General features: G+C 36.0%; 1 protein-coding gene across 1 annotated transcript in view; it reads left to right on the top strand.

The window, feature by feature from the left end:
• The window catches only part of LOC576169, a 193001-nt gene that overhangs the window by 145439 nt on the left and 27425 nt on the right, over window positions 1-20137 (top strand). The window contains exons 176-205 of the mRNA XM_030984926.1: window positions 1351-4623; window positions 6527-6640; window positions 7149-7262; window positions 7499-7612; window positions 8000-8233; window positions 8493-8606; window positions 8946-9059; window positions 9353-9466; window positions 9791-9904; window positions 10197-10310; window positions 10523-10636; window positions 10788-10901; window positions 11360-11473; window positions 11952-12065; window positions 12462-12575; window positions 12948-13061; window positions 13619-13732; window positions 14405-14515; window positions 14930-15043; window positions 15245-15355; window positions 16110-16223; window positions 16418-16528; window positions 16872-16985; window positions 17418-17528; window positions 17813-17926; window positions 18273-18383; window positions 18688-18798; window positions 19186-19302; window positions 19490-19600; window positions 19900-20013. Coding sequence (XP_030840786.1) covers window positions 1351-4623; window positions 6527-6640; window positions 7149-7262; window positions 7499-7612; window positions 8000-8233; window positions 8493-8606; window positions 8946-9059; window positions 9353-9466; window positions 9791-9904; window positions 10197-10310; window positions 10523-10636; window positions 10788-10901; window positions 11360-11473; window positions 11952-12065; window positions 12462-12575; window positions 12948-13061; window positions 13619-13732; window positions 14405-14515; window positions 14930-15043; window positions 15245-15355; window positions 16110-16223; window positions 16418-16528; window positions 16872-16985; window positions 17418-17528; window positions 17813-17926; window positions 18273-18383; window positions 18688-18798; window positions 19186-19302; window positions 19490-19600; window positions 19900-20013 — 6681 coding nt within the window. The remainder of the gene's footprint in view (window positions 1-1350; window positions 4624-6526; window positions 6641-7148; window positions 7263-7498; window positions 7613-7999; window positions 8234-8492; window positions 8607-8945; window positions 9060-9352; window positions 9467-9790; window positions 9905-10196; window positions 10311-10522; window positions 10637-10787; window positions 10902-11359; window positions 11474-11951; window positions 12066-12461; window positions 12576-12947; window positions 13062-13618; window positions 13733-14404; window positions 14516-14929; window positions 15044-15244; window positions 15356-16109; window positions 16224-16417; window positions 16529-16871; window positions 16986-17417; window positions 17529-17812; window positions 17927-18272; window positions 18384-18687; window positions 18799-19185; window positions 19303-19489; window positions 19601-19899; window positions 20014-20137) is intronic.

The raw sequence follows: 20137 nt of genomic DNA, 5'->3' as shown, positions 1-20137 counted from the left end.
AAGAGATGAACGGTTTCCTGTGTATCTGCCCAGCAGGTTACAATGGCACTTTTTGTGAAAATGAAGTAGTGGAGTGTTCCAGCAACCCATGTCAAAATGGAGCTGACTGCACAGAACTGATCAACGGCTATGAATGTGTCTGTCAACCAGGTTACAATGGTATCAACTGTGAGAACGAAATACAAGAATGTTCAGGGAATCCATGTCTGAATGATGCAAACTGTATGGACTTGATCGATGGATATCTTTGCATCTGTTCACCAGGATATGAAGGAGATTATTGCGAGACTGACATTCAGGAGTGCGCCAACAACACTTGTCAAAATGGAGCCAATTGTACAGAAGAGATAAACGGTTTCCTGTGTATCTGCCCAGCAGGTTACAATGGCACTTTTTGTGAAAATGAAGTAGTGGAGTGTTCCAGCAACCCATGTCAAAATGGAGCTGACTGCACAGAACTGATCAACGGCTATGAATGTGTCTGTCAACCAGGTTACAATGGTATCAACTGTGAGAACGAAATACAAGAATGTTCAGGGAATCCATGTCTGAATGATGCAAACTGTATGGACTTGATCGATGGATATCTGTGCATCTGTTCACCAGGATATGAAGGAGATTATTGCGAGACTGACATTCAGGAGTGTGCCAACAACACTTGTCAAAATGGAGCCAATTGTACAGAAGAGATAAACGGTTTCCTGTGTATCTGCCCAGCAGGTTACAATGGCACTTTTTGTGAAAATGAAGTATTGGAGTGTTCCAGCAACCCATGTCAAAATGGAGCTGACTGCACAGAACTGATCAACGGCTATGAATGTGTCTGTCAACCAGGTTACAATGGTATCAACTGTGAGAACGAAATACAAGAATGTTCGGGGAATCCATGTCTGAATGCTGCAAACTGTATGGACTTGATCGACAGATATATTTGTATCTGTTCACAAGGATATGAAGGAGATTATTGTGAGACTGAGATTCAGGAGTGCGCCAGCAACCCATGTCAAAATGGAGCTGACTGCACAGAACTGATCAACAGCTATGAATGTGTTTGTCAACCAGGTTACAATGGTATCTACTGTGAGAACGACATCCAAGATTGTGCAGGAGGTCCTTGTCGAAATGGTGCAAACTGTACGGACCTGAACAATGGCTACCTTTGCATCTGTGCACCAGGATTTGAAGGAGAACACTGTGAAACTGAAACTCTAGAATGTACCAGCAACCCATGTCAGAATGGAGCCAACTGTACAGATCTGATTGATGAGTACTTCTGCCAATGTCCATCAGGGTTTAATGGAACAAACTGTGAGATGGAGCTTGATGAATGTAGCAGTAATCCATGTCAAAATGGAGCTGACTGCACAGAACTGATCAACGGCTATGAATGTGTCTGTCAACCAGGTTACAATGGTATCAACTGTGAGAACGAAATACAAGAATGTTCAGGGAATCCATGTCTGAATGATGCAAACTGTATGGACTTGATCGACAGATATATTTGCATCTGTTCACCAGGATATGAAGGAGATTATTGCGAGACTGACATTCAGGAGTGTGCCAACAACACATGTCAAAATGGAGCCAATTGTACAGAAGAGATGAACGGTTTCCTGTGTATCTGCCCAGCAGGTTACAATGGCACTTTTTGTGAAAATGAAGTAGTGGAGTGTTCCAGCAACCCATGTCAAAATGGAGCTGACTGCACAGAACTGATCAACGGCTATGAATGTGTCTGTCAACCAGGTTACAATGGTATCAACTGTGAGAACGAAATACAAGAATGTTCAGGGAATCCATGTCTGAATGGTGCAAACTGTATGGACTTGATCGATGGATATCTTTGCATCTGTTCACCAGGATATGAAGGAGATTATTGCGAGACTGACATTCAGGAGTGCGCCAACAACACTTGTCAAAATGGAGCCAATTGTACAGAAGAGATAAACGGTTTCCTGTGTATCTGCCCAGCAGGTTACAATGGCACTTTTTGTGAAAATGAAGTAGTGGAGTGTTCCAGCAACCCATGTCAAAATGGAGCTGACTGCACAGAACTGATCAACGGCTATGAATGTGTCTGTCAACCAGGTTACAATGGTATCAACTGTGAGAACGAAATACAAGAATGTTCAGGGAATCCATGTCTGAATGATGCAAACTGTATGGACTTGATCGATGGATATCTTTGCATCTGTTCACCAGGATATGAAGGAGATTATTGCGAGACTGACATTCAGGAGTGCGCCAACAACACTTGTCAAAATGGAGCCAATTGTACAGAAGAGATGAACGGTTTCCTGTGTATCTGCCCAGCAGGTTACAATGGCACTTTTTGTGAAAATGAAGTAGTGGAGTGTTCCAGCAACCCATGTCAAAATGGAGCTGACTGCACAGAACTGATCAACGGCTATGAATGTGTCTGTCAACCAGGTTACAATGGTATCAACTGTGAGAACGAAATACAAGAATGTTCAGGGAATCCATGTCTGAATGGTGCAAACTGTATGGACTTGATCGATGGATATCTTTGCATCTGTTCACCAGGATATGAAGGAGATTATTGCGAGACTGACATTCAGGAGTGCGCCAACAACACTTGTCAAAATGGAGCCAATTGTACAGAAGAGATAAACGGTTTCCTGTGTATCTGCCCAGCAGGTTACAATGGCACTTTTTGTGAAAATGAAGTAGTGGAGTGTTCCAGCAACCCATGTCAAAATGGAGCTGACTGCACAGAACTGATCAACGGCTATGAATGTGTCTGTCAACCAGGTTACAATGGTATCAACTGTGAGAACGAAATACAAGAATGTTCAGGGAATCCATGTCTGAATGATGCAAACTGTATGGACTTGATCGATGGATATCTGTGCATCTGTTCACCAGGATATGAAGGAGATTATTGCGAGACTGACATTCAGGAGTGTGCCAACAACACTTGTCAAAATGGAGCCAATTGTACAGAAGAGATAAACGGTTTCCTGTGTATCTGCCCAGCAGGTTACAATGGCACTTTTTGTGAAAATGAAGTAGTGGAGTGTTCCAGCAACCCATGTCAAAATGGAGCTGACTGCACAGAACTGATCAACGGCTATGAATGTGTCTGTCAACCAGGTTACAATGGTATCAACTGTGAGAACGAAATACAAGAATGTTCAGGGAATCCATGTCTGAATGATGCAAACTGTATGGACTTGATCGACAGATATATTTGTATCTGTTCACAAGGATATGAAGGAGATTATTGTGAGACTGAGATTCAGGAGTGCGCCAGCAACCCATGTCAAAATGGAGCTGACTGCACAGAACTGATCAACAGCTATGAATGTGTCTGTCAACCAGGTTACAATGGTATCTACTGTGAGAACGACATCCAAGATTGTACAGGAGGTCCTTGTCTAAATCGTGCAAACTGTACGGACCTGAACAATGGCTACCTTTGCATCTGTGCACCAGGATTTGAAGGAGAACACTGTGAAACTGAAACTCTAGAATGTACCAGCAACCCATGTCAGAATGGAGCCAACTGTACAGATCTGATTGATGAGTACTTCTGCCAATGTCCATCAGGCTTTAATGGAACAAACTGTGAGATGGAGCTTGATGAATGTAGCAGTAATCCATGTGTAAATGGAGCCAACTGCACAGACTTTGTAGACGGGTATATTTGTCTTTGTCCAGTAGGATACACAGGTGTTAATTGCGAGCAAGATATTTTGGAATGTTCCAGTGATCCATGTCAGAATGGTGCTACTTGCTCAGAGCTTGTCAATGGCTACGAGTGCATTTGTGCACCAGGCTACAATGACACCCTCTGTGAGACCGAAATAAAAGAATGTTCAGGAAACCCATGTCTGAATGGTGCAAACTGTATGGACTTGATCGATGGATATCTGTGCATCTGTTCACCAGGATATGAAGGAGATTATTGCGAGGCTGAGATTCAGGAGTGCGCCAGCAAGCCTTGTCAAAATGGAGCCAATTGTACAGAAGAGATAAACGGTTTCCTGTGTATCTGCCCAGCAGGTTACAATGGCACTTTCTGTCAAGATGAAGTAGTGGAGTGTTCCAGCAACCCATGTCAAAATGGAGCTGACTGCACAGAACTGATCAACGGCTATGAATGTGTCTGTCAACCAGGTTACAATGGTATCAACTGTGAGAACGACATCCAAGATTGTGCAGGAGGTCCTTGTCAAAATGGTGCAAACTGTACGGACTTGAACAATGGCTACCTGTGCATCTGTGCACCAGGATTTGAAGGAGAACACTGTGAAATTGAAACTCTAGAATGTACCAGCAACCCTTGTCAGAATGGAGCCGACTGCACAAATCTGATTGATGAGTACTTCTGCCAATGTCCATCAGGATTTAATGGAACAAACTGTGAGATGGAACTTGATGAATGTAGCAGTAATCCATGTGTAAATGGAGCAAACTGCACAGACTTGGTAGACGGGTATATTTGTCATTGTCCAGCAGGATACACAGGTATTCATTGCGAGCAAGATATTTTGGAATGTTCCAGTGATCCATGTCAGAATGGTGCTACTTGCTTAGAGCTTGTCAATGGATTTGAATGCCGATGTGAAGAGGGCTGGGAAGGAATGCTGTGTGAGCAAGGTACTTTCCATTTGATTTTCATTTCTTCATTCAATATAAATCTCATCATTACTGACGGTGTTAACAAACATTGGTGAAGCAGTGGATATAACATACTTGTAGTGAAATCCCATGACTTATTTCATAGTAAGCGATATATTATCTGCATGCAGTGGATAAAATTGTATGAACCTGTTACATGGAATTTCCTCTGCTTCTTTGTATTCTGTTCACAGATATTGGATGTTATGTTCGCTTTTCACTCTCAGGAATGAAATGTGACGACAAAAGCCTCCAAATTCTTTCTAACATATATCAGATGTAATATTTGTCTTTGCTAATTCTCCACTATATTCCACTTATGACTAACAAAATGCTACAAAATGTTTTGAAGGGATGTGCATCTTATCAATTAAATCATGACCCATAAATTTGCTAAAAGCCAAAAAAATTGGACATTAATCGGTTTGTGTGGGAAGTGTGCTTAACTTTGTTGCTTCAATATTCATCAACTTTGAACAGACTTAGCTAATTAGTTGGTTGATATGGTTCAGATGATGCATCAATAAAAAGGCTAATCTGATAACTCTTAAAATTCATCATGCATTTATCATCCCTAAATACATTTGTAAAATACTTGTAGTCAATGTACATATAATTACGCATCCACAGTATATGTGACGTTCCACGCTCCTACATGTTTTCTAAAGCATTTTATCGTTTGCAATGCAATTGATGTGTAGGTATGCATTTTGAAAGAAGCATAGGTGAGCAAGTTGCTCGGGTAAATTTGTAGATTACAAATCGGTTTGGATGTTTTAATGTTTGAATTCACATTTATATATCTATATGTAAACTCATTTCAACTCATTGATTATCTGATCATGTAACATTATTATTTTTATCGTATTGTATTGTATCGTATTTCATTGTATTGTATTGTATAGTATCTGTATGTTTTTATGTTTGGGGTTGCTTGTTTATAAGTTTTAACTTATTTTAGCAATCCCGGTATTTATAATGATTTCATTTGTAATGATGTCATTTAGATGTTTTTATCTTTTGCCGAATAAATGTGAATTTGAATTTAAATTTGAATTTGAAACCATTACATCCTCTCTCAACCTCTACATCTATATATTCCTATACAGTAGGTATTTTCCCTCTCACGACCACTCTCTCCCTCCTTCCCGTCCTTTCCCCTCTCAACCCCCCCCCCCCTCCCTCTTTGTTTTTTCTTCTGTTTTCTGTTAATGTATAACATATATTTTTTTGATGGACATATTTATCACGGTTTGATTAAGGCTGTGATGATGGATTCGTGTATGCACACTCATATAACATTTCAATTGACTATACAATTGATCTATGTATGACAGTAACATATTTTTATATATAAATAAGATGAAATCAAATCAAATCAAATCAAATCAAACACATGTGTTTTTATAGCATGATTAGGCCTATAGTTCATTCACAGTATAAATTTTTGTAAAAGGAAAAGGGACACCAAAGTGAAATGTTTATCTCATAAATTAAATGCTTTATTTGATATGCAATTGTTGTCATGTGCGTTCATTACAGAAAAAACACATATAGTAGATTTATTTCCTTCATCTTAGATGATGTTAGCTGGTATCTTCCCAACACACTTTCTCGAGGATCACTTTGCAACTGTTATGTTTACTGGATAATAAATGAAATCTTTTCCTTATTCATGTACTTCTTGAATGTCTATTAATTGTATGATAGCTCTTGGTTGAAATATGAGGATGGACCAATGTTAAGATAGTCACAAACTTTCTCTCAAGATATATTATCAAACTGACTCTGTTTACATGTAGGTAGTGTTATTTAAGAGATACATATGCACATTTAGGAGTAGCATATAAACATTGTTTTGTCTCATTCTGCCCTTATCCAGAAATCTTGGAATGTTCAAGTGACCCTTGTCAGAATGGAGGTACTTGTCTAGATCTCATTGGTTCTTATCAATGTCAGTGTGCTCCAGGTTGGACTGGTATCAACTGTGATACGGGTAAGTATATTGTCTAGAATCTGGAAGGCAGCTATCAGATTCGTGTCTATAGACCGTCACACTTCAATACTATTGCCAGCAGACATCATAACAAAGTTATATCGGGGTCCTTTATTCCTAATTGTAACAAAAAGTGTTGTTGTTTTGGCATTCATGTACTCCATTTCAATATTATCTTCATTGTTGAAGCCAAAATCACAAAATGATGATCTGTAATTCAAAACTGAACCATTGTGATCAAATGAATGAATATATTTGTTAAAAACTTAAACTTGTAAATTCCTGTTAGACACAAAGATAACTATATACCAATTATCCTGAATTACCTATTATATTTAGTTCTGTGAAACCTTTTGCCATATATTATTATACATTGTCACGATGTGAAACTCTGAATATACATCTTGGTTCTCACCTTAGATACCCTGTAAATGATTCTGTGCTCGCAAGATCTTCTATTTCATCACACTTAAAAACATTCATGTATATTGCTGTTATCTCCATGCAGAAATTCCAGAGTGTGCTAGTGACCCTTGTCTCAATGGTGGAACCTGCCAAGATTTAGTCAACAGCTATGAATGCATATGTGCTCCAGGATGGAATGGAACCAATTGTGAAATTGGTATGAAATATCCTTCTGATATAATTTTATATAGATATGTACTGTGTATTTGTGCTGTACTTTTCCTTGTGAAATGTGGGATTTTTCTTAACATATAAAATCAGTCTGTGCTTTAGTTCATATTGATTTTGGAAAGAACAGTGCAAATATTTCATTCAAACTTTTATTTTTGTATTTGGTATCTTTCCATTCTGGAGTTTGTTAACGAGTATTTAAGGATTTCATTTATTTTGCAGAAATTCTTGAGTGTAGCAGCAATCCATGTCTAAATGGTGCTACTTGTCAAGAGTTGATTGGATCATACCAGTGTATCTGCCCAATGGGATTCTCTGGCATAAACTGTGAAACAGGTAGGTTATGATCTTATGCTCACAATAACTCTTAGGGATATACAGTATCCATGTACTCACACACTTAACTTGTATTAATTCTCTTCTTTATAATTATTGTATAAGTGATCATGAATATCAAAATAAAGAAGTAAAATACATTGCTCGTTAACCTTTTTTATTTAAATTTAATTTTTTCTTATTTATTTTTAAAAAATATTTCTTGATTTATATTTTGTTTCATTATTTCATTATTTATTTATTTTGGAATGCAAAGGATACATGTCTAGTATCTTGTGATTAAAATTTAATTTGGTTCAGTTAATACACTCATATTTTTGAAGGCTATATTTGATAATGGATGAGTTATATTAATCATTGTATTGTGTGTGTAATCTTTTTTTACAGAGCTACCTCCTTGCACCAGCTCGCCATGTGAGAATGGCGGAGTTTGCTTCCAGAGTGTGGAGACTGCAGAGTACTTCTGTATCTGTATGCCAGGTTGGAGAGGTGTTAACTGTGAGCTCCCAATCGATTTGTGCTCACCAGATGCCTGTGAAAATGGAGCCACCTGTAACAATTTCCAGACATCGTATTCCTGCACATGTCCACCTGGATTCTCTGGGATGAACTGTGAAATTGGTAAGAATGATAATGAAATTAGTTTGGGTCAAGATGTCACGCTTCCACACAGCCCCGATTTAAGTATGACATTGGGGGTATTAACAAAGCTTTGTATGCAAAGATTGATCAATTTCATTGTTATCACATGAGCATTCATATTATAGATCTTTCCATGTTATACCCTTTACTTGCATATATCTTATTTCTGATCACAAATATACATGAGATAGTAAGACTTCAATTTTTGCCAACGCATTGTTTTTTGTTGGTGTAACAGATATCGATGAATGTGTCAACCACACATGTCTGAATGGAGCAACGTGTGTAGATGGAATCAATGGATTTGGCTGTTCATGTTCACCAGGATGGACTGGGGAATTCTGTGAAACAGGTAACTTGATGATATTGGTTGATTGCATTTTAACTCATGGAAGACTTGATGCTCTCATTTCCAATCCTTACTACAGGAGCTAGATGTACCTGGATCTAGTAGGCATCATGTGTATTGTTCTCTTGATTCAATGACATAATTTAAGCAAGAATGCAAGTTTAAGTCAATATTACTCTATTTTCTGTTTTTTCCTTGATATATAAGAAAATTGCTCTTTGTGTGTATTATCATCTTTCACTCATACATATTTCATATCTTATATTTTGTCGTTCATCAATGCATGGTAGTACATACAAGCAGCATTCTATTATAATTGTGTACTTACTATTTGTTCTACAGAAATCTTGGAATGTTCAAGTGACCCTTGTCAGAATGGAGGTACCTGTCTAGATCTCATTGGTTCTTATCAATGTCAGTGTGCTTCAGGCTGGACTGGTGTTAACTGTGATACGGGTAAGCAACAGCTACTCATATAATAATGGTGGTAAAGTCACCATTGTGAAGTCACACATGTACATCAACGGCATGTATGCTTTGGTTGAAATACTACTTATATAAATGTTTGTATACACTATTGTACGTGTATCGATTGGTAAAAGTTCAATTGTTATAAAAATTGAAGTAAGTATAAGCTGTCATGTGCTTCAAATATTATGCACATTCTATAACTAGATTGTTATTGGCAAAAATGCATATACATGTACATCAAAGGTAATTATCTACATTTTGTTCTCTCTTTCATTTAGAAATCCTGGAGTGTGCAAGCATGCCTTGTATGAATGGTGCAAATTGTACAGAGATGATCAACGGGTACAGCTGTGAATGTCTGCTGGGATGGAATGGAACCAACTGTGAAATGGGTAAATTATTTGTGCGATCAGGCTCTAAATAATAAGTTCAATGTTATTCAAATATTGTCTGACTTCCACTGTAATTATTTTTTAGAGGAACATATTGTTGCAAGTGTAATGTTTGTCCTTAGTTATTTCTTGTAAAATCCCACTAGTCATGATATTTATAGTACTTACCTGCTAAAACACTCCCAATATGAATATAGATAGGCCAAAACATGTAATGAAGGGATATTTGTATATGTGTACCTTTAAGAATATTATAGATACAGATTTTACTTTTGTATCGCCTTCATTTTACTCATTACCTCTCATGTTTTTTTGTATAACTAGAAATCCTTGAATGTTCTAGCAACCCTTGTGACAACAATGCAACCTGTGTAGATCTCATTAATGGATATGAGTGCATGTGCCCTCTCGGATGGAATGGAACTCATTGTGAAATAGGTATGTTGACATTGCTTTGGTTATTATAGTGGTGTATATATATATATATATCAGACGTATCCCATCTTGATGTCCATGTACTTCCTTGATCACAGATAAAGTTATACATCCAAATGCTCATGCTACGAAAGGTTGTATATTACATGCTTGAGAAGAACTGGAAAAGGGCATGATCTCAACCACAAGCCACTGTTTTAGAAGAAAATATTTCCTCAATAGAGCAAATTAACTCTTGTCATTGCCATCATTATTGACTTGTCATTGTTTTGTCATTTCTTGTATTTCCATTTAGAAATCAAAGAGTGTGGCAGTGATCCTTGCCAGAATGGAGGGACTTGTCAAGACTTCCTCGGTTTCTATCTGTGTGAATGTGCAGCTGGCTGGAATGGCACAGACTGTGAGATAGGTACGTGAGATTTAATCAGGATGCCTTTCAAAGACTTTACTTAACACTTTTAGAAGAATAGTTTTACTAGCTTACTGTAAGCTACCACAAGCTTGTGGTGCATTTTGCATTGTATGAAACTACTTATGTGTGATTCTTAGTTGTTTAAGCATCTAATATTTGCTTCTACTTAGTTACGTCTTAATTCAAATCAATCTTTTATTCTCTTACAGATATTCCAGAGTGTGATAGTGACCCCTGTCTCAATGGTGCGACCTGCCAAGATTTAGTCAACAGCTATGAATGTATATGTGCTCCAGGATGGAATGGAACCAATTGTGAAACTGGTATGAAATACACGTCTATAATTCTTTAAATATGTCCCTTCCTCATGTTATCTATCAAGTCAATCATGTTTTGTGGAATGTTGGTCACATTAATATGTGATGGCTAAAAGCCATTTTTGACAAAATTTATTTTCTTTCTTGACCCATACAGAAATCCTAGAATGCATTGGAAACGCATGTATGAACAATGCCACCTGTGTTGAACTCATTGTTGGGTATCAATGTTTCTGTGTGGAAGGATGGACTGGAATTCATTGTGAATTTGGTAAGTTTGGCATAAAGTATGACGATACAACTTTCTAAACTTCAGCAAACAGGATTTATTATGATATACAATGTAAAGCTCTGAATTAAAATGATTATGATGCATGTGGCTTTTGCTTTTCCACTAAACAATTGATGCTGAAAATGTCTTACCATTGTATTCGGTGCTGTATTGTAGTGTAATAGAAAACCATTAATAATAAAAACACTTACTCAGCTAGTTGTCAAATACATACAAAGGCTATAGTACATAGTTTTTGACAACTAGGCTTTATAGTAAGATAATGTGAATATAAGCCCATTTGCCAAGTGTGAACAGCCAAAGTTACTACCAAATTATTGGTGTACACAATAATAAATGTACTGGAGTTCCTTTTTCAGTATGTGTATCTAATGAAAATGCTGCTTTCTATGCGAGATAGTGTACCTATCATGTTTCATGGATTTGTTTTTAAATAGATATTCTCGAGTGTGCAAGTGAGCCTTGTCGGAATAACGCGACATGCATGGATCTGACCAATGAGTATCAATGCCAATGTGCTGCAGGTTGGACCGGAGATCACTGTGAATCGGGTAGGAAATCACATCACTAAAATCTCCCTGATTGAAATGATGGTATAATGATGTACATGTCACATGATCAAGAAACATAAATATGGACTTAATACGCATGATGGAATATGTCCGTTCATTATTTCCTATTTGTCATGTGCTTCCCCCAGTAATCTCGTCGGTTGTAATAGAATATTGAGCTACATGTCTTCGAATTGTTCCTCTAATTTAGGCATTAAAAGAAATATGAACCTAGTTCATTCTTATACTTCCAGATACACCTCCATACAAATACATTGTTTACATCATCTGTGATGATATAATGTGAATTCAATCCATAATTTAATCACTATTGTTTTTATTCAGATTATTGTTTACTTTGATTGTTTATTGTTTACGTTGATTGTTTATTGTTTACGTTTGTCTACAAACGACTAGGGAAATATTATTATTAATTCATGATTGTAATTTTATATTGTATTCTTGGTTTTGTACCCAGATATCTTGGAGTGTTCCAGTGATCCTTGTCAGAATGGAGCTACATGTGCAGAGGGAATGAACGGCTATGATTGCATCTGCCCTTCTGGATTTGAAGGTGCAAACTGTGAAATTGGTAAGATCATTGTTTCAACATTAGTAAACATTTCTCTAAATTTTTAAGGGATTTCATTTTAAGATATCAAAAATGTTATACATAATTATAGGATACACACTGCCAAAGCATAAACCTCTGGTTGTCATCATCGGTAGCTTATAGTAAGATACAGAATAGATTCATAGCAAGACTAATTTCATTCTCATCAGCTCTATTTCATTAAAATGATTGAAAATATATATATATATGAAATAGTAATGCTCTTGAGAAGCAATTTCAAAATATAACAGTAGTAAATATCTTTTTAAATAAGAAATTCCAACATGCAACTACTAGTACTCTGTTGCTCTGTCGCAGCACTTTATGGTTCATGACAATGTATTTACCTGGATTGTATAATTCATTATATTTCAGATATTGATGAATGTCAGCTGGATGCTTGTCAGAACAATGCTACATGTGTAGATCAAGTGGCAGGCTACTTCTGCGTCTGCCCACCTGGATGGACAGGAACTAACTGCTCAATCGGTAAACACTTTGCATTCCAGATCCTTCAATGCTATTATTCTGTTGCAGATCTAGAAAGATTTGAAACTTCTTTGGTTTAGTTGGGAATTTGTTTTTACAATTGCCATGGAGCAAAAGAGCTTTAGCTATATTCGCAATGCAAAGGTTCCATCTCAAATGCTTCCTATATTTAGCTTTAGAGAATTTGTGTATGAAATTCAAAGAAATGGTTTATTCACCAAAGTTTTTTTTTATTAAAAAAAAATATTTATAAGGACATGGTCAAAACAGCATACATGTTTCTTTGAATTAATGCAAAATAGGGGTCTAATCATCCCATTTAATGTGGAAGAGACACTAATGGCATGACACTTTTTCTATAAATTTATGCAGATGTACTTGAGTGCCTGAGTATTCCCTGCCAGAATGGAGGTAGCTGTGAAGATCTTCTCAATGGATATCAATGTATGTGTACTGACGGATGGACTGGCACAAACTGCGAAACTGGCAAGTTCTGTCACTGAATTATACAAACATTGCATTGGATTTCTGTTGCAAAAGAACAGATATAGGCCTAAGCTGTGCTGTGAACTTTATTTTGTAGATTGAGAAATTATATCTAAATATGTTGATATTCTACTCGTTTATTGTTTATTATACATTGAGGAATATACTTATTATATATGTACCTGCATATGCATACCGTTCTTTCCATATTGGAAATTTTATTTTAAAATATAATGATTTTGATTTTGGCTTTGTTCAATTCATTTCATTTAATTCAATAATGGTTTTATTAAAAAAACAATGCCTCGCAGCCAAAATGCTGAATTGTTTGCTGGTTGAATCATTCAACATTAAAAATCTGGGGGTAATAAATCATGCATTTGAAGGGGAAAATTGGCTTGTGTACTATTCACAATTCTACGAATTTTATGCGCATGGATGTCTTTCCCTGCAACATTTTATAGCGAATATTCATATGTGAACGATATCATGCATGCACCATTCAAACTTGTAATCAAATTTTAATCATTGATTTATTCTCTACTCTTCACCAACAGAAATTCGTGAGTGTGCAAGCATGCCATGTCAGAATGGTGGCACATGTGTTGAAATGATCAACGGTTACATGTGCATATGTGCTCCTGGATGGGAGGGGGATAACTGTGATATAGGTATGCATACTAACTTACCTGTCTATGTAATTACTTTGTGAAGGATATTCTTTAGGTATTTTTACTTGTCTGAATGGCAGGAAATTTCCTATTCACTTTTACCATGCATTGTTGTAAGGTTTATCCCTCGTTTTTTTTCTCAGTCATTAAACCAAATGTTAGACTTGAGATTTTGCAGGCTTTTAAAATAATGCCTTCCAAAAATGTTTGCTTTCACGTATTGCCAAACACAGAAGCTAATTGGTAATTGTTGCAGTAAGCAAATAATGAGGCATAAATGTGCATGTACGTGTTTTTAATTAATATTCAAATAAATTTTCAAATTCTGTTTGACTGACAATATCATATGACATACATGTACATATTTGAACACATTTCCTCTATTCTCTTTTTGACAGGTGGACAAGCAGGAATTTTACTACAAACATACATTTGATGATTTCTTTACAAAAATATCTTTGTCACTTTTCTTCTTCTGATCACTAAATAGCTACTTGTATATACTAACATTTCACAAATGCAGTTCACTATATTTCACTTTTGAAAATGTGTTGCAGGTTATTTCATTTCTCTCTCTTGTATTTTATTATATCTAAAAATGTGCCATTTTCGTAGTATTAGTGACTTATAATGCTAACTAAAATATTACAATATATTTTTTATTTTCTATAGCTACCAATCTTTGTGATCCTGATCCTTGTCTGAATGGTGCTACTTGTATGAACTTCCAGACCTCCTATAACTGTACATGTCCAGAGGGTTTCATAGGAGATAACTGTGAAGGTAGTTATATTCATTGAGCTTTATTATCAATTACTGATTTTACAGGAAAAAGAAAATAGTCCTTAATTATATTGTTACTTCCATTATTTAGACACTTTTTTGGAATAGCTGAACATTATACAATGGTGATCCTTTCAATTGCCAATGGTAGTCAATACTTGTCAATTGTAAATCACCTACAAGCACATAAACATGTCATGTGGGATATCTTGTAAAATTAAATTATGTAGAAGTAGATGTGTGTACCCTTTAGGTTAACATGTATCATCTACCCTAATTATTAGATATAAAGCAAAATAAATTTCATGTTGTCTTGCTCTTGTAAACAACTGCTGTCATTCAATTTATCTGAAATGACCGAATTCCTACTAGTTTGGAGCTTGTCATTTGTTTAATCATTATTTTGTGTTTCAGAGTATGCTGGCTGTGATAGTAACCCTTGTCAGAATGGAGCAACTTGCACACAGGAAGAAGACTTTTACACTTGTCAATGTCCTCTTGGCTATGAAGGAACCAATTGTGAAACGGGTAAGATTTTCAAATCTCTTGTGCCTTACTTAAATTGTATCTATTGTCCCAGCTGCTAACATTGAATCAATGAGATATGATTATATACGTCTGGGGACCATCTGAAAGACGTTTGTGATTTGTGTAGAATTTTACAGCTATTGTATACCTCTTTATTCTTTAATCACTGAAAGCTTTTATTTTATCTTGCATTTTCAATAGAAATCAACCTGTGTGACTCTGATCCCTGTCAGAATGGAGCCACCTGTTCTAACTTCAGGACATCATACACCTGTACATGCCCTGAAGGATTTGGTGGTGAAAACTGCGAAAGTAAGTGAACTTATCATTATGTCGTAATTGGTGCATTTACATAATTTAACCATGTAACACTTCATATGAGATATACAGTAGGCTTGCGGGTGCACCATGTGAGAGAAAGAGAGAGGATTGAGGAGTAATGAAAAGGACTTCATATGCAGTAGATTCATATGAAGTAGATTTATTTGCATCCACTAGTATCCATTAACTTAGCCGTTATTTTCCGTAGCTACATGTACATGTATATGCTGAACAGTTAACTGAGAATAGTTACCAATTCACTTCCTTGATTTACTGTTCTAGTTAGAAGATAAAAAAAAAGGACACAGATCATGATTGATTCATTCTGCTGCTACTTCTGTCATTGCCATGGGTAGTATAGTGCATTTAATAGTTCGCTTCGACAATCTGCATCATTTTTGTACAAATAAATATTGATGATGTTTACTCGAAATGTATTTTTCTATCTCTTTTTAACTATTTGTGTAGTCTATGCTGGATGTAGCAGTTACCTATGTCAGAGTGATGGTACATGTCTCCAAGCAAACAATTTCTATGATTATTTATAACTATTTTTTGTAGTCTATGCTGGATGTAGCAGTTACCTATGTCAGAATGATGGTACATGTCTCCAAGCAAACAATTTCTATGATTATTTATAACTATTTTTTGTAGTCTATGCTGGATGTAGCAGTTACCTATGTCAGAATGATGGTACATATCTCCAAGCAAACAATTTCTATGATTATTTATATCTCTTTTGTAGTTTATGCTGGATGTAGTAGTAACCCATGCGAGAATGATGGTACATGTCTTCAAGCATTCAATTTCTACATCTGCCAGTGTGCACCGGGTTACCGAGGAATGAACTGTGAACAAGGTGTGTATCTCATTTAGTCCATTTGAACACTTATTTTGTAAGCCATGTATGTTATTTATCAGGCAAGTGACAAGCTTCCTGATTATTGCATTGAGTTGGCAGTTTGAATTGATACATTGAAAGTGCATATTTTTATATAATTACAGTTCTTGTTTTTTCTCTTTATTAACTTTTGACTCTGTTCCATATTTCAGAGGTGAATCTATGTGATCCGAACCCATGTGAGAACATGGCAGTGTGTACTAACTTCAGGGTATCCTATACCTGTGACTGTCTGCCTGGATTTACTGGAGTCAACTGTCAAGGTGAGTTTCTTGATCTTTACAAATCATGTGTTCATCTTGATGAATGGATGAAGTGAAATGTGAAACATTTTTGTGATAGATATTTTTGATAGATAATATCTGAGTTTTAGCTGTAAGTTGTTGTGTATGTACATGTTTGTATGTATGACGATATGTAAAGCAAATACTTTCTACAAATGCGCTCACAATTTCATATAAGTAAGTTAAAAGCACATGTGAAGTAAAGGAAGTGTTTATGCTAAGCAAACTTTATTTTTCAATTGTACTCTATTAAGTGATAAAAACAGCATTAAAGTACAAGTAAAGCAGTGAATAATGTTCCTATTTACTTTGTATTGCATAGATTACATTGGATGCGACAGTGATCCCTGTCTGAATGGAGCTACCTGTGCTGTGCTCAACGATACCTACACATGTACTTGTCCTGCTGGATACACTGGAGTCATGTGTGAAACAGGTGGGTAGAAATTAATTTCTTCCTGAAGACCTATCAAAATTACACAACTGTTTATTTGATGTCTATGATAGAGGTGTCGGGGTCTAGGGTTGAAAGTCCCCGATTGAACCACAAGATTCAGAGTTGGACTCATATGCAGCACTAACACCCTTTGGCAAGACATTAATATTGATTTGCCTCACTCGACCCAGGTGTGTAAACTGGGTACCTGGTAGGCTTTATTCCTTGAATGCACTGAGCTCCATGGTTGCAGAAAGTATCCAAAGTCTGTTGGAAACACCACCAAACTTGATATCCTAATGTGATATGCCAATACAAAAAAGGCATATTGTAGGAGAAGGAATGGGCACATTTATCCCTAATCAGGTTTTATTGAATGAATTATTGTTAATGAATGCTTAATTTTATTTGCATTGTGTTTATCTTTGGCAGAAATCAACCTGTGTGACTCCGATCCCTGTCAGAACGGAGCCACCTGTTCTAACTTCAGGACATCATACACCTGTGCATGCCCTGAAGGTTACACAGGTGTCAACTGTGAACGTAAGTCACTGAGTTAGTTAAATGACTGTGTGATTCACTAATTACTTGCATAATTTGTCAATAATTTATGATACATGTATGGGTATTATTGCATGTCAGATTTAACAAAGTCATGTAACAACCAAATTTAATCTTGTACACATATACATATGGACGAATCATATTACAATACGTTATCTACAGCTGTCTAAAGATATAATGGTATAAAACAAACAATGTGATATGAGTATTCATCTCTTTGAATATACAATAGTCATTTTAATTTCAATTTATTTTATTCTCAGTTTATAACGGATGCAGTAGTGATCCTTGTATGAATGGAGCTGGATGTCTACAGAGTTCTGATAGCTACACATGCATCTGTCTACCAGGCTATCAAGGCCAACTTTGTGAAGAAGGTATTGATTGCATTATTTAATGATTTTATTTTCTATGAAAATGTCTTGGCATTTGAGATTATTGCATACTTAGTCAATTGGCGATATTTCTGTAGCAATCAAGCTAACTCTAAAAATTTATTTAAAAAAAAAATCATCTAGGAAAAACACATGGGAGGCCTACTGTGATCACTCTTTTATACATTATATCAAATGTGATGATTAGTGACATTTGCAATAGTGAGTTTTCCTAATCTAATTTTGTATTTTGGTTAGCATTTCCTTATCACTTCAATGAAAAAATGATATAAAATAGGTAGCAATTATCTAGGCATTTTATAACTTTGTGTATTCTTGGTCTCTTTAGAAATCAACCTTTGTGGCCCTGATCCCTGTCAGAACGGAGCCACTTGCTCTAACTTCAGGACGTCGTATACCTGTACATGCCCTGAAGGATACACAGGTCTTGACTGTGAAGGTAAGTTTCCAGATCTGCTTTGATAAGAATTTCAAAAGAAGTCTGACTATAGTGTGTTATCATGAAGGGTTTTTATCATTGTGTATTAAAGATGCCATTGTGCTGCTTTGTGAAGCAAATTGTGAACTACTTTGTAACTTTAAGGAATAAGCGCTATACCAAATACTCGACTGGATTGGATCTGAACCTGGGAAGATGTTTTTAGCTGTAGACATACACTGCGTTGTTCATTTAATGAGGTGTTGATGATTATCCAGCTATTTTTGTTTAAAAAAATTAATAATATGTTTATAACACATAACAGTATATGATGGCTGTGGCAGCAACCCATGCCAGAATGATGCTACTTGCATGCAGCTTAATGACACTTTCCAGTGTATCTGTGCAGATGGCTTTGGTGGGGATTTCTGTGAGAGTAAGTGAAATCATTGTTTTTAAAGAAAACTTGAAAAAGTAAAGTGTTGTAACATTGACAATAGTTTATTTTGGCTAACCAATACTTTTCAAAAAAAAATTAAATTTATACAACCTGTATCAGAAGAATATGCCTTTTTATGCTTAAATTAATGCTATTTGAATGATAATGTCGCTAAATACAGTGCCCCTTTGTCACTTTGGAAAACAGGTAAACATTACTTTCATTGCAGTGAAACAGTTCAAGTGGAATAAGGACGTAAATGCATTTGGTTATTTCTGCAATTTTGTAATTTGGGTATTCGCTCTGGTATTGGCAGGTATTACTTTGACAAAAATTGGTGTAAAAATTGTGCATTTTTTTATATCCATTATTTGTTTATTGCAGATTTTACTGCGTGCAGTAGTAACCCTTGTTTGAATGGTGCCTCCTGTGCTCAGCTTTCAAATAACACTTATAAATGTATGTGTGCACCTGGCTACAACGGCTTGATGTGTCGGAACGGTAAATATAAAATACTTTATCACTATCTCTTCAAGTAAAAATGAAAACATCCTTTTGAAGGGACCCAACTGTTGATGTGCATGGTTATGTTTGTGCTACTATGTGACTTTAAATGCCTGTATTTGTGTTCATGACATGAAGAATGATTCAAGGCAAACTTCTACTTTACTCACCTTTTTTATCATAGAAATCAACCTATGCGACCCAGATCCGTGTCAGAATGGAGCCACCTGTTCTAATTTCCGCACGTCGTATAACTGTACATGCCCTGAAGTTTATTCTGGTGTCAACTGTGAAGGTAACATCGAGCTGATATTTCTTGCTAATAGTAGAATTGAATCGGAATCCATTTAATGCATTGCAGTAGAAGTATTAGAACATTATATATAATTTATTGAAATGTTATGAACAAAAACTGCCTGCATTATTAGGTGTACACAAGTGAATATGTACTATATTTGATAAGTACTAGAATAAGAGTCTAGTCCTAATAAAAACATCTTTTTAAATTCATAATGCTTTTGAATTGCAACAAAAAAGACAGCCATTTGAATGATATTAAATCCCAATAATTGAAATGTTATTATACTTCTGCAGTATACTCTGGTTGTGAGAGCAATCCATGCCTGAATGGGGCCACCTGCAGTCAACAGAATGACACATACACCTGTACCTGTGCCAGCGGATATGTTGGAATGCTATGTGAAATCGGTATGTGACACTAGTTTAATCCATTACATGAATTGAATCATAACCTGTAGTTTGTGGGAGTCAATTTTATTTGGAAGGAGCATTAATGAGGAAGCTACACTCTGATTAATGTTGGAGTCAACAT

Source organism: Strongylocentrotus purpuratus, unplaced genomic scaffold (genome assembly GCF_000002235.5).
Source record: "Strongylocentrotus purpuratus isolate Spur 01 unplaced genomic scaffold, Spur_5.0 spur5_scaffold_14, whole genome shotgun sequence".
NCBI lineage: Eukaryota > Metazoa > Echinodermata > Echinoidea > Camarodonta > Strongylocentrotidae > Strongylocentrotus > Strongylocentrotus purpuratus.
This window is presented reverse-complemented; position numbering and strand designations above follow the sequence as displayed.